This window comes from Urocampus carinirostris, chromosome 11 (assembly GCF_059441175.1).
Source record: "Urocampus carinirostris isolate Australia breed hairy pipefish chromosome 11, RoL_Ucar_1.0, whole genome shotgun sequence".
Lineage (NCBI taxonomy): Eukaryota > Metazoa > Chordata > Actinopteri > Syngnathiformes > Syngnathidae > Urocampus > Urocampus carinirostris.
Window position 1 is genome coordinate 1059412 of NC_142359.1, and position 19012 is coordinate 1078423.

The 19012-nt window shown below is 41.1% G+C and overlaps 1 protein-coding gene across 1 annotated transcript in view; it reads right to left on the reverse strand.

The window, feature by feature from the left end:
- snd1 (staphylococcal nuclease and tudor domain containing 1) overlaps positions 1-19012 on the reverse strand; it is a 237408-nt gene that overhangs the window by 157522 nt on the left and 60874 nt on the right. The window contains exons 15-16 of the mRNA XM_088347694.1: positions 13230-13371; positions 1259-1368 (exon numbers count right to left, since the gene is read on the reverse strand). Coding sequence (XP_088203820.1) covers positions 1259-1368; positions 13230-13371 — 252 coding nt within the window. The remainder of the gene's footprint in view (positions 1-1258; positions 1369-13229; positions 13372-19012) is intronic.

A 19012-nucleotide genomic window follows, 5' to 3' on the forward strand; every position in this document is an offset into this window, starting at 1 on the left:
TGTTTCACATATTTTAATTTATATTTCGTGCATGTATTTCAGAGAATTTGTTCCTTCATTGGTTAAAATAGAAATTGAAAAAGCTATTTCTATTTCATTTATAGCATAACGAGGTGACATTTTTAATTTATATTTTATGATTTTACATTATCAAAGATTTTGTGGTTTCAGACTTGTTTTTCATTTGACTATTTTTTGGGTTGATCTGTGAATATTATAATTTATATTTCATGTGTTTTTCACGGCAGCACAGCGGGGCAGTGGTTAGTGCGTGTGCGGCACAGTTCTGAGGTCATGAGATCGAACCCCCTGTGTGAAGTTTGCATGTTCTCCCTGTGCTTGCGTGGGTATCCTCCGGGCACTCTGGTTTCCTCCCACACCCAAAAGCATGCATTTCAGGTAAATTGGCCGGTCCATATTGTCCCTAGGTGTGAGTGAGCGGGTGAGTTGTCCGTCTCTGTGTGCCCTGCGATCGGCTAGCAACCGGTTCAGGGTGTCCCCTGCCCACTGCCCGGAGATGGCTGGGATGGGCTCCAGCACCCCCACAACCCTACTGAGGATAAGCGGTGCAGATAATGGATGGATGGATGGATGTGTTTTTCAGTGAAACCTATGAAATAACTTATTACAAAATAATTTGGTGGCATAACTTTTGGGAGCCAAAGGAGCCGTTTTTTTAAAATAGACCTGCCCGTTTGGGTGCGACCAGAAGGGCAGGTAATGGGGTAATTGTAATCCTGTGCAGTCCTTTGAGACATTTTTGTGATTAAGAGCGTCACAAATAAATGGGACTTGACAACAAGCATTTTCAAGGATTTCAAGCACCCGTACGAACCCTGTAAGATTCTTCGATGCAACTTCGCCTTCTTTATTATTATTTTATTTCACATAAACAGTATCTGCTTACTCTTTTTGCCTTTATTTGCAAGGCATGTATATTTTACTGCCTCTCTTCATGATTTTACGGCGCAAGGGGTTGGTTTTTCTATTTTCAAATCGATTAGCTTGTGATTATAAAGCGAGTTAAACCCGAGTCGCTCGCTTGTCGGAAAAACAAACACTCTGCTAAATTGGATTTTTGACATGGTGGCGCACAACAAAACAAGAGCAGAATGCTCCCCCCCTCAAGTCCAAGTGGGGCCTCTCCGCAGTAATAAAAGTAAAATAGACATCGGTCACACATCATTGCCCCAAAACTCACTCTCAGACAGAGTGGCTGATTTGAGGCGCAACACGGAGAAGGCAAAAGGCGGCTTACCTCTCTTTGCAGCACCAGCTCTTTGGTGAACAGCATGGCCTCGTCGCTGAAAGGCTCGGCCATTTGCATGCCCCCGGAGGTATTCCTGGAACTGCGCGGACATTCGATACCTGGACGACAAAAACCTCCGTGAGTGAAGGCACCGGTGCTCAGGTGAGATCTTTTCGTAGGATAACCGCGATACTAAGGTTCCGGCGTCACCGGTCACTAAAATAGATCATTGGACCGCTTCAACTCTCGGGATTCGAGATAGGAAGACCGTTTTGAAATGGACTCGTCGCGGAAACATCACCGTCAAAGATGGACTCGTTACACCCAGGACCGTCCGGTGAATCCAACCGTATCAAATATTTACGCCTAAACGCACGACAGATTAAAAAAATTGCTCTAAACGCATTCCTGCCTCATTTGACAATCCCTGTTGTAATCGATTTGTTTCGACCTATAACTCACATTGAAACAAACGTACCCACGAGTTGATCTTCAAAATGGCCGGTAAGCTCCGACCTTTTGATTGACACCACTTTCGACCAATTACAAGCCTTTTTTTTGGCGATAGCCAATTACGGCCAGTGGTGAGAAGCATAACGTTAGCTCCTAGTATCAGCCAGTAGTGATCATTTCAAATGTTGATTGACATATTGGTTATCCAATGAAATTCCCAACATAATTTTATGCAAATGTACATTCAAATCAGGACCAAGTGTAGATAAATTAAACCTGGGATCGATTTGTACACGCCATTACCAAGCTCAAGTATGCACAGCCATGGACAGATACCGGCAGTGAACTCTTCAAAAGAGCTTTTTCCTTTAAAAAGTCTCATCATTGACAGAGAGGGATGACGTTTCGTGCACAGGAACACGATTGCAAAGGTGACCAAAATCGTGTGTACCCGTCACCGCAAACTTCGGGCACTGACAAATTCTTGCATGAAAAGTTCATGCATCAATTCAGTGTTTTTGCAATACATTTACATATTGCAAGCAAAGTGCTCTTGTGTTGTTTATAAAAAGCATTGTTTTTATATTGGAGGTATCACAAATGCCCAAATATAAATTAAAAAAATAGAACCCAAGTGAAAGATCAGTTTGAAATGCATCCTTTCACAAAAAAATTCAATTCTTAAAGGTTTTTGGGAAACAAATATTTTCAAGAAACTGTTCAACTGTTGTTTACTAAACAATGGTAAAATCTAAAATGACACTTTTTTTAAAAAGTGAAAGATCAGGGTTCAAGTTTTCTTTGGATACGTCGTATGCCGGGGGTGTCCAAACTTTTGAGAAAGCGGGAGGGCCACATTTAGTAAGCTCCAAATATGTGAGGGCTTACTATTCAGCCAGGTATTCTTCAAAAAGTCATTCATGAATAAACCCTCCATTTAATGTTTTTATGGCGATGAGACCTCATAACTCACCGTTGTAGTATTTTCATTTGACCGACTGTGCCACAAAAAATGCTTCCAGTTGCTTTACATTTTCTCAGCGTTCCTTTCCACTTAGGTCCCCTAATACACCTGTCGGCCTTCAAAAACCGGTTCCCTCAATTTTGAGAAAAACGATTGACATTGAATGAGTTGAATGTGGCTTTATTTGCTCCAATCTGATTTTTGACGATTATTAGCCGATACTGTGAGGGTGATTAGCAGGTTACGTGGTTTTAAAAGGTCGGGAAAGATTGCTCTACCAGAGGATTCAAGCGCTACAACACATCCAGTAGAGAGGAAGTGCGCACCTACGACTATGAAATAATCATGACACATGATCGCGTCCCTCCGTCTCATGAATGAATCATGGTAAAACTAGCAAGTACTTTAGGATGTAACGGAATATGTAACAAAGGTGATTCTGCCTCGTGACTCCATTGACTTAAAAGCTTCGTACACCTTTTTATGGACAAATTTAAGCACTTTAAGGACTTCAAATTTCAGCACGTTTTACAATCCAGAGCAGATCAAAAGAATGGGAGCCTAAACATTAGCTTCAAACCCCAACTCTGGCCCCCAAACTTATTTTAGAACCCCAAAATTTGTTTGAAACCCTAACTTGCGGACCAAACCCCAGCTCCTGGCCCTACCATTGTTTCAAACTGTAACCCTAGCTCCAATTCATATTTTGGAACTCTACATTACATGTTGCACGATGTTGACTATTTTTTTTGCACAATGTTGACTATGTGACACACACTGCTCACTCGATATGGAGTTTCTAGCAGTATCGTGCAGACACTTCTATCTACCGGGAGAGCTAACTGTGGTCATTGTGCTTGCTGTTTATGCTAACGTTAGCATAGCGCTAAATGTCCTGCCCGCTGCTATCAATAAACAGCAGCTTGCACACCCCAACGGAGCTTTTATCGTCGCCGGCGACTTGAATCGGGCATGTTTATGGACTGTACTCCCCAAATCCATTCAATACGTGGACTGAGCAATTCGGGAAAATACACTGGACTGTGTGTACTGTAAGATCAAACATCCAGTTCGATCCACCATTTCTGTTTGACCCTCACCCCCCTCGGCATATTCTATTCTATTCTATTATATTCTGTTCTATTCTTGCACCCAACGCATATTGCACAAATACGATACCAAACTGTACGTAACATCCTACATGCCCACATTTCTTGTGTAAATATTGTGTCAATTATAACTATAACCTTATCCTCCTTGTTTTATAACCTTAACTTTGTTCCTTTATCTTGTTTTCTTTTATCCTCACTGTCAAATGTGAAACTGGAGTGCCAGGCCCAATTTCGTTGTCACAATATGTTCAACTCATTTTTAACAATGACAATAAAGGTACATTCTATTCGATTATTCTATTCTATTTAGTTGAGAACCCCGATATAGGGCTCAAACCTTAGCTCCTAATCCTAAACCTACACCTAACTCTAGCCCCAACCTCATTTTTGACGCTGAATTCAGTGAAATACCCTAAAAAGGAGCCAAAACCTTAGTCTCTACCCCTAATCAGTTATTAAAAAAAACCTTAAAAACCCTTGTAAGCTAAGGAACATGGCAACAATTTTAAGAATTTATAAGCACGTCATCTAATGTTTAAGCACTTTTCAAACCTTGGAAACAACATTGAAATTCAAACATTTTCACAGATTCTAAGCACCCGTACAAACCCTGGACTTAACATTAGACAGGAGAAAGGGGCGAAAGATTGTGTTGAGACTGGAGTGCTTTTGAAAAGCAAAGCAGGATGAGGCAGTGTTGTCTTTGTTAGCTTCGGTGACAAAGAGTCTCCCTAGTGAGCTGTAACGGCAATTTTACTGTAGTAGGTGTGCTTCCACCAAAACTCTTTTCAAACCTCATGTGGGGAGCGTCATCCAAATCAATATTCCTTTGACTTCCTTCATCCGACTAAGTCCTTTTGTGAAAGTGAAACCAAAAGCCTGCCAAGGAGAGCAGCCGAAAATCACTTACGCCAAGAGTACTGGTGCGGATCATTGGATTGTGCAAACTCTTACGATTAGAGATATGGTGACCATTTTGAAATATTATTGCAGAAACATCACGAAAAGTGGGAAACAAAATACCCCAAAACTAAAAAGCTAGTCAGTTTAACTCAACAATAAAGTGACAGGATTCCACTCGTGAAGATTTTTCACCAATATTGTCTCATTACATTCGCAACAGTTTAGTAAATCCGACCGTGTAAAATAGACTCCAAAACAATAATGCCGACAGATAAAAAAAAAATCGCCTAAAAGCACGCCTGCATCATTTGACGTTCATTGCTGTAATCCATTCCTTTTGCTCCATAATTCCCCTTTAAAAATAAGCAGACTAGTCAGATGATTTCCAACATGGCCGTTAGCCTCTGTCCTTTCATTTTACACGACGCTCGGCCAAATGCAATGTTTTTTCACAGTCTTTAGCCTGTGCTAGCCTATAACGGCCTGAAAACAAAAAACATGAGCTAATTTGACACATTGGTTAGCCAATGAAATTCCCATTGTAATTTTATACAAGTTTACAGGGTGTATTCCAATCAACCAAAAATAAATGCGCTTAAATGCAATCGGGGATCCATGTTCACGAACCATTAATGTGTGCAAGTGTGCACAAACACAAATTGACTTCTAGAAAGAGAATTCAACCATTTACAACTCTTTTGCAAACCGTTTCAGGGTTGTAAACTGGTCGTCTCCAAATAGGCACTAGTGGAAACGCTTAGGCATCCCTTTAGAAAAATGTGTAAAATACAATGGTTAGCATTTCAGATTGTGATCAAATTTGACCTGGGACCAGGTACGGCTTGATGATATTGCCCCAGCTGTTTTCCAACTAAAATGTCCATGCTCCAGTCTTCTGCTGGCATTTGACTGCAACAACAATGAGGCCAATATTAAAACCTTCTATTTCTGTGTGTTCCGACTTAGATGACTCAAAGTTAGTAGCACTTGCAGTGATTATTTCTGTTTGGAACAGAACTTGAGAGGGTTTCTTTCCAAAGAGACCAAAAGTGTCCATATTTTCCAAACAGTTCAATAATAGAATTCTATTTACTTATGGTACATTTTGGATTGTGCCAAAGACACCGACCTATGGTACAGGGTTTACTCCAGGATTCCCACATTCAAATTTAAGAATTATTTTCAAGACCTCACCTTATACAATTTAAGACCAATGTCACGCCTATTCCGACATGCATCTTCTCGTTTCTTTAAGCATGTTCTGGTTTGCCCGCGTCCCTGCGTCCTAGACGCATCATCTTTGCTGGGGACGCATCGTGTCAAATCAACGTGCGTCCCCGGGACGCAACTTTTTTGACACCAAATTGTACTTTTTTTTTTTAAACAAAGATTTGACGCACTCCAAACTTTTCGTCAGGCAGATCCGCCACTGTTGTTTTGGTCTCGCGGTTCGAGTTTTCGTCTGCACGCCGATCTCGAGTTGTGAGGTGAAAAGTCAGTCTCTTTTTAGAAAACCGGATTTTTCGGCTCAACTCATTCAAGAGAGCCGGCTCTCCAACGGCTCACTTGCTTTGATGCATTATATGACGGATGATGATGTTGTATTGTTGGGGAAATTGCAGGTTCGATAATCGAGAGAAAAGTCTTCTCATATGTGGATAAGGAAAATGGACAGAAGCTAGCCTCGTAGGAGGGAGATACAACTTTATTGATGCGTCAATGAAAGTCTCACAGAACTCTGGACATAGCAATGTTTTTAAAGCTTCAATTGAGTACACCCCAAAAGGCGGTCCGGTATCACGTATCAAGTTCGGAATTTTGTTTTTCTCGTTCGTCTCCCTATAAGGAGACAAGGAGATGGCTCCTCCAAACAACCTGAGGTCAGTTTATACAGAGACTCCCGTTCCTTGCACTCTATCTTCAAGGAAACTTAATTGTCTGCCAAGAATTTCCCGAACTGATGTCAACACGACCTTTTCTCACAACTGTAAGCAAGTCTTTCTAAATTTCTAAATGTATGCAAATCTATTCTACAAATGCAAGTGTATTTACCACAACAGTATAACAGGGGTCGGGAACCTATGGCTCGCGAGCCATATATGGCTCTTTCTATGAGTACCTGTGGCTCAGAAACAAATTTGATTGCATGCAAATTTTCTCCATCTCGTCCAAAACATGAGCTACTAATCCTGTTCAGATACACGAAGAGCCAAACCAAAGCTAACAGTGTGGCAGTACTTTGCAGTATATATAGGGCACGTTTTTCACTACAATTTACAGTCAAGGTGTCACAAAAAAAAAAAAAACTCGTTCTGGCTGTACAACGCTAAATAATCCGTTATATAAAACATCACTATATTATCTGTCTTCAGTGTTCAGATACCTTATGATGAATCCACAGAACAAACTGTAAATCCACCAAAACACCAGAAGAGAACTTAAAGTTTTTTGATTGGGTGAGTGGGAGGGATGGGTGGAGCTATGTTGTGACGTTTTTACAAAATAACTGCTTACATCTGGTTTTGAAACCAATATGTATGAAAAAAAGGGTCAAAATGAGTTTAACCGATCTTGAGTAATTGCAAGAAAGAGACAAGTTTAAAGTGGTATGTTTGTTGATTTTGGGACACGGGCTCTGGCATTATTCTCTTTTCATGATTTTTATCAAATCATCAAAAATAAATGTGCTGAAGACTAAGCTTTTGTCTGGGGCGCGAGTTTAGCAATTTAGTAAATTTGTCTCATAATATATGGTGTGGCTCTTTCCCAAAGTAAAATTGATATATTTTGCTTTTATGGCTCTTTGAGTCAAAAAGGTTCCCGACCCCTGTTGTATAATGAAGTTAAGAAAAAAAAGGAAGTATAAAAGGAGAAAATGAAAAAATGACAGGTTTGTGGTTATCCCTTTAATGGGTATATTACCAACAATAATTTGATGCAGAAAATGAATTCATAATTTGATGATTAAAACTGAATGAATATATAGATTTTTATTATATATTTGTCACCGATTTACAATTTCAACCTCGATAACACTAAATTTGGGGGGCCCATAGATCTCTGTTGGGACCCATCGATTTTGCAAGTCCCCGGGACCCATCACTTTACAGAGGTAAAATGAACACTGTTAAAGAATCTATCAGAATAAGGGACAAATAAAAAGTACTAAAAATATGAGAAAACAGTTTCATGCGCACACCTGGTGTATGTTACTTGGGGTTCTCATGTACCAAAACCACGGTTTAACCATACGACCTGAAAAGAGCCATATAGGGTTCGTGAGCCCTAGGTTCCCGAACCCACCCTAGATGAAACAACTCCCACCTGTCACTGAGAAGAGCATCTGGTTCGGACTGCAGCTGATTCATCGTATGTGACCCTCCAGAAAAACAAGATCTACGCTGATCACAAGTGACACACTAGCGCCCCCCGATCCAAAGCAAACAGGCAGACACGTCTCTTCCCCGTCCGACACATCAATCATCCAATGTGGAGTATAAGGACATCCGGAGTGGCAAGTACACACCTTCAAGTAACATTTTATGGTTATATAGGTCTTTATCACGAGATGTCTCCAAGGACCGCGTAGGCCACAATGACAACCCAATGATCTGAAACGACGGCGCTATGCCGGCTTTATAGTTTTGGGCTATGTCGTTTCGGACCGGTCGGACAGTTTCTGTGACGAGCACAGTTTTGAAGTGGTCGTCATATCTCGAATCTCTAGAGTTTGCGCTGTCTAATGATATGTGGCACGACACAGATTTCATTGACTGGTGACATTTTGAAGACACGTCTGGTCCCCAGAGCGTTAAGGGGTTGAAACCCCCAAATAACTCATCTCTTCCAAAAGTTATGCTTACGTTTCATGCTAAAGACAATATCGAGCGGTATTTTTTCAGCTTCAGCAGACCTAGAGTAGTTTGATCTGATGTTATTGCCCATTAATTCTTCTCTACCTTTTTTTAGTTATTTTAAAGCCATATGACAATTGAGGCAAGCTTATGTTTATTCAGAGCTCACACTTGAATTTGTTTGTGGTGAGTTGGTCCAGATGTAAAAAACTGCATTGACTCAACCATAAAATAATCAAATTGGAAACATTTAACGTAGTGTGTGATGAAATCTGTTGTGCTTAGAAAACATCTCTAATAAGTTGTAAGTTGTGGGATACAAATTTAGGTTAAATGATAAAGCCTAGTGCTGAAAACGGAGCTAAATTTTTGGCATCGACAATTCTTAAGTCCTCTTTATTTGTTTGGCCCTTAATCACAAAGAGTCTAAAAGGGCGGCACAGACCACAGATTATTGCAAACCACAGACTATTATGACACTATCCCCTGATCTAAAACCTACATGAGGGCAATTAATACACATATTATAAACATAAAATATAGGTTATTCATATGCTATAGAGTAGAAGTGTGTTTTAAGCTTCATAAACATTTTACTGATCCGGCTTGCCTGAGAACAAAGCGACGGGTTCCGGCCCCCGATCCAAATCGAGTTGGACATGTCTGTTTTAGGTGGAATATTTTCAAAGTTGTACCTCAAAAATCACAAGTTAGTCATTTTAAACAATTAAACTCAGCAGTGAAATGAGTCTTGCAGGGTTCGTACACCTTTCATGGACTTTCAAGGCAGATTTTGCCAGCGCGATCAGAGAACGAAATCCAGCGCCAATCAAAAGTGCTTTTGTTGACACTGAAAATAGTTGCTAACTTGTTGCTAGCACAAGCTTTTTTGAGCTGTTCCTATCCCTGATCTACGATTTTTGTGCGTCAACGGACTGCTGTAAACTCGGCCGGCTCTTCTCAGCGAGCTGGCCGAAATAGCGCGTTTTGCAAATAGAGCTGTCCTCATGGGTGCCACCAGTAGGGGGAGGTGATGCTTCACATGACAACGCCAACCTGAGCAGGTGTGTCGGCGTCATTTCTACGCACTTTAAAAAAAAAAGGAAACATTTGTTTTAATTTATTGCGCGGTCTATGAAGTCATACTGCCAGGAAAGATAAAAATTGCAACAAGCATATTTCTGACCTTGAAAAAAAATTAAATCCCTTTCAAGGAGTTCGAGCACCTCGACGAACCGCGGTCTCACTACAAAGGGATCTCACGGAGCGAATTAACAGGTTCCGGGCACTTGGGTAGGTATTCGAAGAGAGCGATTCGCTTTAAAATGGAAAAAGTGCAAAAAAAAGACAAATGGCTTTACGCTGCATTCTGCGAAATGCTGCTTCGCTGATGCAGTAAATTCTGGTGTCCTGACTGATGGCTGTCTCATCCTTTATGACATACTGCTTCTCAACATGCCTTTGGAAGCGTCCTTCACCTGCCGCAGACCCCCCACCCCCCTTTCGTACTTCAGCATGTCAGTTTTGCTTTTCCAGCTCAGATTGCTTAGCTTTCATCCGCTGTCCTGTCCCCTCTGCTTCCGACTTTCTGACTTTACCTTTTCCCGTTTATTGGCGCTCCGAGTTGGCCGTGCAAATCACAACGACCCCGCAAAGACCACCACAATTTTGCAGCGTCTACCAACAGGTGGCGGTAACAAGTTTCCTTCGACTTAAAACGGCAACTCGGATGTTCTGCGAGAGGACCTTTTTGAAAGGATGTTCGTGGGGGATGATTCTTTCAGGGTTCCTACAGCTTCAGGCAAGTTAAATTGGAGGCTTTTAATGATTATTTTAATGCATTTTGCTGCAAATTTAAGACTAAGACACAACACATATTTCCCGCATACAATACATAGTGCCTCGTACACATTAACTGGCAAAGGTTTGAGTGATGCGAAGAGCATGAGATGTCACTTTCCAAGCATGGTCTGAAGTCAACGTCTCTGTCCCAAGTGGCTTTGTGTATTGTGGGTAGGCCTAAGACTGCAGAATCTGCTCTGAAAAGGCCCGACTGAAACCAAACCACCGTTTTGAGAGTCCAGTTATTGTGGACGCGCCATGTTGCCATCGAAGAAAATTAGTAAATTATTTAAAAATAAGACAATTGATGAATCTGGTCTTATTTCTGTATTTAACACATACTTGGAGCACATCTGATTTTTGGGCTAGGGTGCCCTCTTCTGTGGCCACCTTGCAACAACACAGACAAGCATACCAGTGTGCATATTTAAAAATACAGCACAGGACAAAAGGACAAAACTGCAGTGTTAGCTCAGGAGGTAAAGCGCTCATCTTGGGATCAAGTGGTCGCAGGTTCAGTTCCCGGCTCCTCTGTGGCATATGTCGAAGTGTCCTTGGGCTAGGTACTTAATCCCTAATGCCCCCGATAGCAGGTAGTTTCCTTGCATGGCTGACGCTGCTTAATTAGTGTGTAAATGGGTAAGTGTGAAGCACATTGTAAAGCGCTTTGGGGGGGGGCTTCATTGACTTGAAAAGCGCTGGAGAAATTCAGACCATTTACATTTGCACTTAAAAATAGCATCGTAGTGATACGTAAAAAGGGTTCTGAAAAGTCCTTTTCTGTTGTGCTTTGCTCGATAATCCTCTGCTCGATTCTTTCCTCCAACTCGGGCGACCTTGCCTTATTCCCGCTGAACCTCAGCTCCGTTTTCTTGACTTGCCAGAGTTGTTTTTCCAGATTCCTTCACTTGCAAACCATCGCTTCGATAAACTTCAATTATTATTAGCATAGAAAACACAGAAAGCACTCAACGGCAGGAAAACAAGGTTTTGGGTTGAATTAATATCTGGGGAGACGAATCCGTTCAGCCTCCGGTGGCACAATAACTTTCAAATTGCTCGCTGCGCTACGGCGTTAGCATCCATGAGTACTTCTGCAAACAACGTTCGCATGGGTTCACATTTTTAAGACTTTTGAAAGTTGGATCGAAGACCTTCAAACGCCAATTGAGGATCTATTTTTATAATAAGGAATTCAATGACTAAGGATCCGCGGGAGCCCTGGTCTTTGGTCTTAAATCGGTGTATTTTCAAAAGGGGAGACGACACTAATCAGTCATAAATCAACAGTTGGCCTCGACCGACTCCAGCATGAAAGTGAGACTGCTAATAAAAAACGATGACTAACGCTGACCTGTTTTGACAGCAGCCTCTGCAAATGCATCCACATGAGGCGGAAACTTCCAATTATGCAGAAACTTGAAAATGATGAAGAAGGGTGGGGGAAGATGGGGGATGGACAAATTGACATTTACCCTTAAGAATAAATGAATGGAGCACTAATGGATTCGCGCAGGGGTGTCAAGATGCTAATAGAAACCAAAGCTATAAACAAACAGAACGGCCGATATATTAAAGACAACGCATCTTCTCGTTTCCTTGCTCGACTTTGATGACAATTTTGCTCATAACCTTCCCTTTAATACGATATGCAAAATGTGGATGCGTACTAAGGAGTCTTATTAGTAGAAGAGATGCAAATGATGGCGTGCAAATTTCTTATTGGCGAGGGTCTCGCCGTTTCGTCTGCCGGCAGGCGTTGCACGAAATGTAATTAAAAAACTATCAGCGGCTCTCAAAGACAATCGCTAGCAAATGGCAAATGTAATGAATGCATCTACAAAACAGTCACGAGCAATTAGGCCGAACGCTGATGTTTATCTGAAAATATCGCCCAATTAAAATATGACGCATACACCTTGTCGTGGCCGGATACAAGCACTTTTTAAGGACTTCTACTAAAAAATTATCTCTGTACCATTAAGACATAAAATTCAGTGGGAGCAATGTTCCCTCTAAGGTGCTGTCGTGAAAGGATAGTGGGATGTTTGGACGCGTTCTAAGGGATGGGTAGGGCACCCGTATGATGCGGCAGGGGTAAACCAGTGAAAAAATTGTTGTGAGTTTTTTCCTACTTTTCCCCTCTTTTTTATGTTCTTTGTTCTTGTATGTGTTTGTCTTGCTGTCGGTCACCCCTCTCGAGGGATATGACCATGGTAGATAGATAGATCGATAGATAGATGTTTAATCTTGCGTGTGTATGTATTAGGACATGATTTTGAGATGGAGCAAATGGACTGTTGCCAACTTTGCCACGACCCAAGAACTGGCCAGGGGCCATCAACTGTGGAGAAGGCTGTCCAGAGTTGCATCCTTATCCTTAAGGGATCCGTGAATCAAATATATTTGTTTTGTGTTGGGTAAAAATGACTAATATGTCGCTACATTTTCGGTTAATCTACTACTGGAAACACGACCTTCATTTTTTTGCAGGGCCCATAATAATTGTCAATGCTTGATTAATGTAAAATCCTTACGCTAAGACATTTCTCAGTGACCCGTTTAGGTGTGTCATGCATCTGTCCCGTAGAGAAGAAATGCATTGGGCCAAGAAAAGCCAACCGAGAGCAACGTCAAAGTCATTTTTGCGAACCATAGCAACAATTTCCAAGCATTTCGCACCAAAATTCAAGCGCTTTACAATGCTTGAAAACATGAAAACTCACGCATTTTCAAGGATTTGGAGCACCGGTACGAAGCCCGGATACGCCCCGAACCTCCCGAATGTGTCCGCAAATCCAAAGCTTAAAGCGCAATGGCTGAAAGGAAAGTCTGGGTTTGTGTGAACGCACCGGCTAGGAGGAAGGTGATGAGGCAGGTCTCTTTGGGCATGTACAGCTTGAGGCGAGAGCCGCTGAACACGTACTCCACCACCGCCTCGGAACGGCCGGCCCGCTGCAGGAAGGGTAAGAACTGCTTGGCTTTCTGCGTGTCCTAGAAAAGACACATCAAGAGGACTTCACGCAGATGACAAAAATAACACTTGTGGTGTAGAATATCTACTAAGTGATGAGAGTTGAAAAATACAGGGGTTCCTAAACCTTTTCATGGCCAAATTCAGGCACTAAGGACTTTCAAAGCCAATTTTCCATTCAGCACTAATCGATAAGACCTTGATTTAAACCCCATCTCTAGCCCCCACCTTATTTTGGGACCCTAAAATCAGTTTGAAACCCTGACTTCCAGCCCAAACACTCTCGCTACATCTAACCCTAGCCCCAGTCCGTTTTCAAATCGTAACCCTAGCTCTAAACCTATGTTGGAGCACTATATTCAGTGTACAACCCTAACATGGAGCTCATACCCTAGTTCCTAGCCCTAACCCCGTTTCAAACTGTAACCTTAGCTCTAAACCTATGTTGGAGCACTACATTCAGTTTACAACGCTAACATGGAGCTCAAACTCTAGTTCCTAGCCCCAACTCCGTTTCAAACCGTAACACTAGCTCTAAACCCATACTGGAACCTTTTTTCAATTTATAACTCTTACGTTGATATCAAACCCTAGTTCCTTACCCTACATCTAACTGTACACCCTAGCCAACCCCATTTCAGAACCCTAAATTCCATTTAATACTCAAGGAGCCCAGAAACATGGCAAAAACGTCAGGCATTTCCAAACACCTTACCTAAAACTCAAGCACTTTTCAGACTTTAAAAACACTACATTAAAATGAATTTAAGGATTTCAAGCACCCAGAGGAACCATTTGTAAAAAATGTCAGCTTTTTTTGTTCATCTTTAAATCTTTGTCAGGCTGAGAGAGTTGTCTTGGTATGTTACTTGCCAAACATACACATATTTTTTTTAAATATTAAAAAATGATCTGTTGCATTGGCACTATTTTTTTAATCTGTCCAAAACCTTTATATATGATTATAGGGCAAACGTGAAAATATGTTTTTTAAAAATCCGATTCATCGATTAATCGTGAGAATAATGGACCGATTCATGGATTATTAAAATAATCTTGAGTTGCAGCCCTATCATATACTGCAGAAGACTGTGGATAAGATTGAAAATGCAGATTTTATTTATAAGTGTGCGTTACTACAGGAGATTTTACCGTATTCAGAGTCAGAATCACCTTTGCTATCCTTGTATGTATACGTACGTAAAATAATTTGTGTAGTATCATGTTAGAGAATGGAGAAAAACAATTATTTCAACAAGAAAACGTGGAAAGACTGTTTAAAAATGAGAACCAAATATGAAGCAGCAAAACCCTGAAAAGTAAACTGTATTATAGGGGGTCAAAATAACCTTCAAATTTGGTTCCTTTGATTTTTAGTGACCACTATCGGGTAATCAATTGGCACGGTGTGTATTCTGCATTCCGATAACAATCGAATCACGTTGCAGACAATGTTTCACAACGTGGATATCGATGACAATAAAGGCATTTATATTCTAAACAGTCGCTCCAGTTGAGTATTTTTCAACAAAATACGATACAACACAAGCTCTTTTACGTGCATATTCATGTTTTTGACGCATAGGTGAATAAGTGGAGAGACTGTATAACAGATTAGAATCCACTATGCAAATCAAAGCAAAGTTTGTGGCACTGTGCATTAAAATGGTGTGATCATCTATACCACTCGTAGTCCAGTAGTTCATTTGGGCTCTCTCTGCCTCCCATAGAGTTTAATATCCGTGTTAGACAATGTCTCACGGTTTTAGTCCTCACGCTTATATCATCGCATTCATAAATAAAGTATGACACAATTATTAGCCTGACGGTTATAAACGAGTACACACAGTAGCTCTTACTGTAGTCCCAATTCCATTCGCCTTGTAGTTCGGTTTGCCTTATGTATGAAAAATCTATAACAGAATACACCAAAACGTGGAAGCATTGAAGCCTTTTTGGCTTGCACAATGTTGAGAGCTTGCACACAAACTTAGCCAAGACACTCCATATCCATTTTGTCTCTGGCCTTTTAATCACTCCTACTCCATGACTGGACACTGTCCAAAAGGTTCTTTTTTACTTCAGACATGGTCTGTTGAAAAATAATTTTACAAATTAAAAAAAGACCCAAATTCAGCACACTATTTACCGTAAAATTGTGTTTAAGTTTGCCCTATTGATTTCAAGTTGTTCCTGTATATGCCACACCTCCCTCCCCCACGCACGAGTCTAATTCTTTGGGGAGTGCGGCTTGTGGAAAACGCCATCATTCTTAAATCATCTTCCTTGTCAGTCTGCAAAAATTGCATGTTCACCTGTATCCGTGTGGGTCAAGCGTGAGGGGCTAGGAATTAAAACCGCAAAAAAAATAATTGAATACGCTCCTCCTCCAAGCAAAAAGCATGTAGGCACAACAGACCAGTGAGTCATAGCCCAGTAGACTCTTTTTCAGTGTGTGTATTGACGCATTTTTGTAGGGTAGCCAAATGAGAGGGAGCAAAGGCTCCAAGGTAAAAATGATGCAGCCCAAACAAGGAAGCAAAAAAAGAAATTATTTTGTGCCTCGGTGGATTCAAGTTGACCCCTTAACGTCCTAGTAAATTTCGCTTATCATCTTGAACCGTTTAAAGAATATGGACAGTTTGGGTCTCTTTTGAAAGGTAAGACTCAATGTTTGGCACAAACTAAAAAAAAAAAAAAAAAAAAAAAAAAAAAAATCACTGCAATTGCTTCTAACATTGAGTCATCAGAGTTGGAACACAAGCAGTGATGTTGTCATGGAGCATTACAATGGAAAACTGCGAGGCTCTGGTGAAAACCACGGCCAGGATTAAGGATAATGGCACCCCTGCAGAATCATGATGGCCATACAAAATAATGACACTTCAGGAACTTTCACTTTAGGGTGCACACACTTTTGTTGCCAAGAGTTGAGCTACTAATGGCTATATTGTGAATTTTTGGAGGGGAAAACTAAAAGGACACTGCTATATAAGTTATACACAGACTACCTTTCATTGAGTCAAAGTGTTGTTGATTAAATCTCTGCAGAAATGAGAAGGGTGTACGCAATTTTGTGACATGTCGGACTTTTCAAAGATCTGCGGGAAGCCTGCCTAGCAAGGAGGCACAAGAATCCCCCGCCTGAACCGCACCCACCGAGGTCCTGAGTAGCGATACGAGTGGGAGCCGAGCCATACAAGCGCTCTTGTTCACGCCAACACGATAGTTGAGGACGTGGTCTCGTTTGGCACATGATGAGGGAAATCATGACGCAAACATTAGAGGCTGCCAGGTGAGTCGAATGCTTCAAGCACCGAGTCTCACGCCTTCGACGTGCACAAAACAAAGCCGCCGCCCACTTCACGTAAGCGAGCTCAAAGCGGACATATAGGGAGAGTGTATTCCGCAGCGTAGGAAGCTGGAAAGAAGGGAACAGGGCTATTTTTGTCCGTCTATTAATCGACTTGTTTATATTTATCGAGCCGTTGTGCAATCGCGTTGACTGGATTCTAACGTTCTAGTGAATCTGCAGCGCTTTGACTCACGAGATAACATCGATTATTTTGACTTACATCTTGCGAGCAGCTGCTGTAGGGCCAAACCCATGCCAAGAAGTCTGCTCAATCCACCTGACACTAACTGCAAGATACAAATACTGCATTTAAAAAAAATGACCAAATGTATTTATGTATAAAGCGCAGTCTTTAGTTTTGATTAAAAATCAGGACTCAAATCATTTATCGACAGCTATAGACAAAAGACCAACATAAAATGTACAATGTATTTATCAGTGTCTCAAACTCGTGCGAAAAAGTTAGCCGACACCAGGGCAGACAACTCTGAAAAGTTGCCTGCCCCATTTTTCACAAATTGAAACACAATAAGACTCATCGCAAAAAAAAAACATTGTTGCAAAGTATTAAGGATTGATCATCAGAATATATAACAGAAACACTCTTTAAAATTAAGTTTGTTATAAATCTACCTATAACATCCATTGCATGTCTGTTAACATGGCTGTTTTCCATCTGCCATCAGTATGTACCTGTATTGACTCGTCTTCATTCGTGCAATCGTCTGCTACAAGCCTCTTTCCACCATGCTTTTAATGTACCTTTACGTTTTGTAGCGTCATCAATTTTGTACGCTTCTTTTGAATATTGAATATTGAGGTTTTGGCTAGATTCCTAACCACTTCTCAAATTTTGTTGTGTTCTCTTTGCGTTTACTTTGGAAAATGATATGCAAATGCACGACCTTATAACGCTCGGGAGAGTCCGGAAGTACGAAATTATTCGATGCAGGCTTCTGATTGGCTGCCTAGTATTCAAATTGCCAAACGAATCAAAATTCCGTAATTTCAAACCGAACAAATATTTTGAAATCGGAATAAAGCAAAAAGTTCATTTGGAAAAAAAAATGTTGGGTTTTTTTTTTTTTTTTGGAAACTTAGGCGGAGACGTTTTGTAAGATGTACGTAAAAGATGCATGCCCTGGGCGTCCGGGAAAACGCTATTTCAGACATTGTTTTTTTAAAAATATTCTTCCAAGAGCAATTCATTCTAAGATGTGGCAATAAGATGTTTCCCTCATTGTGAATTGTTGCCTTTATTTATATCTTTCAGGACAAAATACTGCCCAGAAATGTTTAAATGCTTTCTTTACTTTCCCCGGTAACTACTTTCACTATAGAGCAATTCAGTCACAGACCTGGTTACTTTGAGTAATAAGTAACTAGAAGGAATAACGAACCCTTGTCGTTTGCACTGAATAAATACGGCAAAGAGACAAGCCAAGTTCCCAAACTCGTAATTCGTTCGGCCAAATGTCTCTGGAGTGGCTACGAGTGCTACGTACGAGAGCGCGCGAGTGACAGAGACAATGAAGCGATAATGTTCCCAAAGTTCAATTTGGAGTCTCTGCTGGCCCGCACTCTTCAAGTGCTTGATTAAAATGCAGAAGGGCTTTTTGGGACGCCATGAGTCGTTGCGCAACGGCCTCTCCGGTGCTGCTGAATTCTGATGGAGAGGTAGTCAGGCGATGGTTTGAGAAGCTTTTTCACTGTTCGTACCAATTCAAGCACTTTTCAAGCACTTTCAAGGTCATTTCTATTATTTCTCCAGTACCTCTAAGGCAGGGGTGGCGAACACGTTTCACACAAGGAGCCAAAATGTTTAACCGTGAGAGTCAAAGAGCCACACCACGCACTGACCGGCATTAGACGTAACCCACGCAGATGATTGGCAGTCAGTTATGTGTAGCAGCATAAAAACAACAAATCTGCCAAAATAATTTCAAAATATGATTTATTTGTTATTAACTCTGATGGATTCAAGTGTGTTTTAAGAGGGGAAAACAATGAAACATGAAACGAGGCAAAGAGCCACAGTATATAGAAAAGATGAGGCGAAGAGCCGCATTCTTATTGTCCAAGAGCCGCATGCGGCTCTAGAGCCGCGTGTTGCCGACCCTGCTCTAAAGGATGAAATCCAGCGCCGCTCAAAAGAACGTTTTCTCTTGACTTTTAAGACTAGAACAAAGTTGTAATCTTGCTGCTAGCACATACTTTGAGCCCGTCCTATCGCTGATCTTTTTGTGTCAATGTGCTGCTATAAACTGACACGAATTCTGCCATTTCGCTTCAACAATGCTACTTGT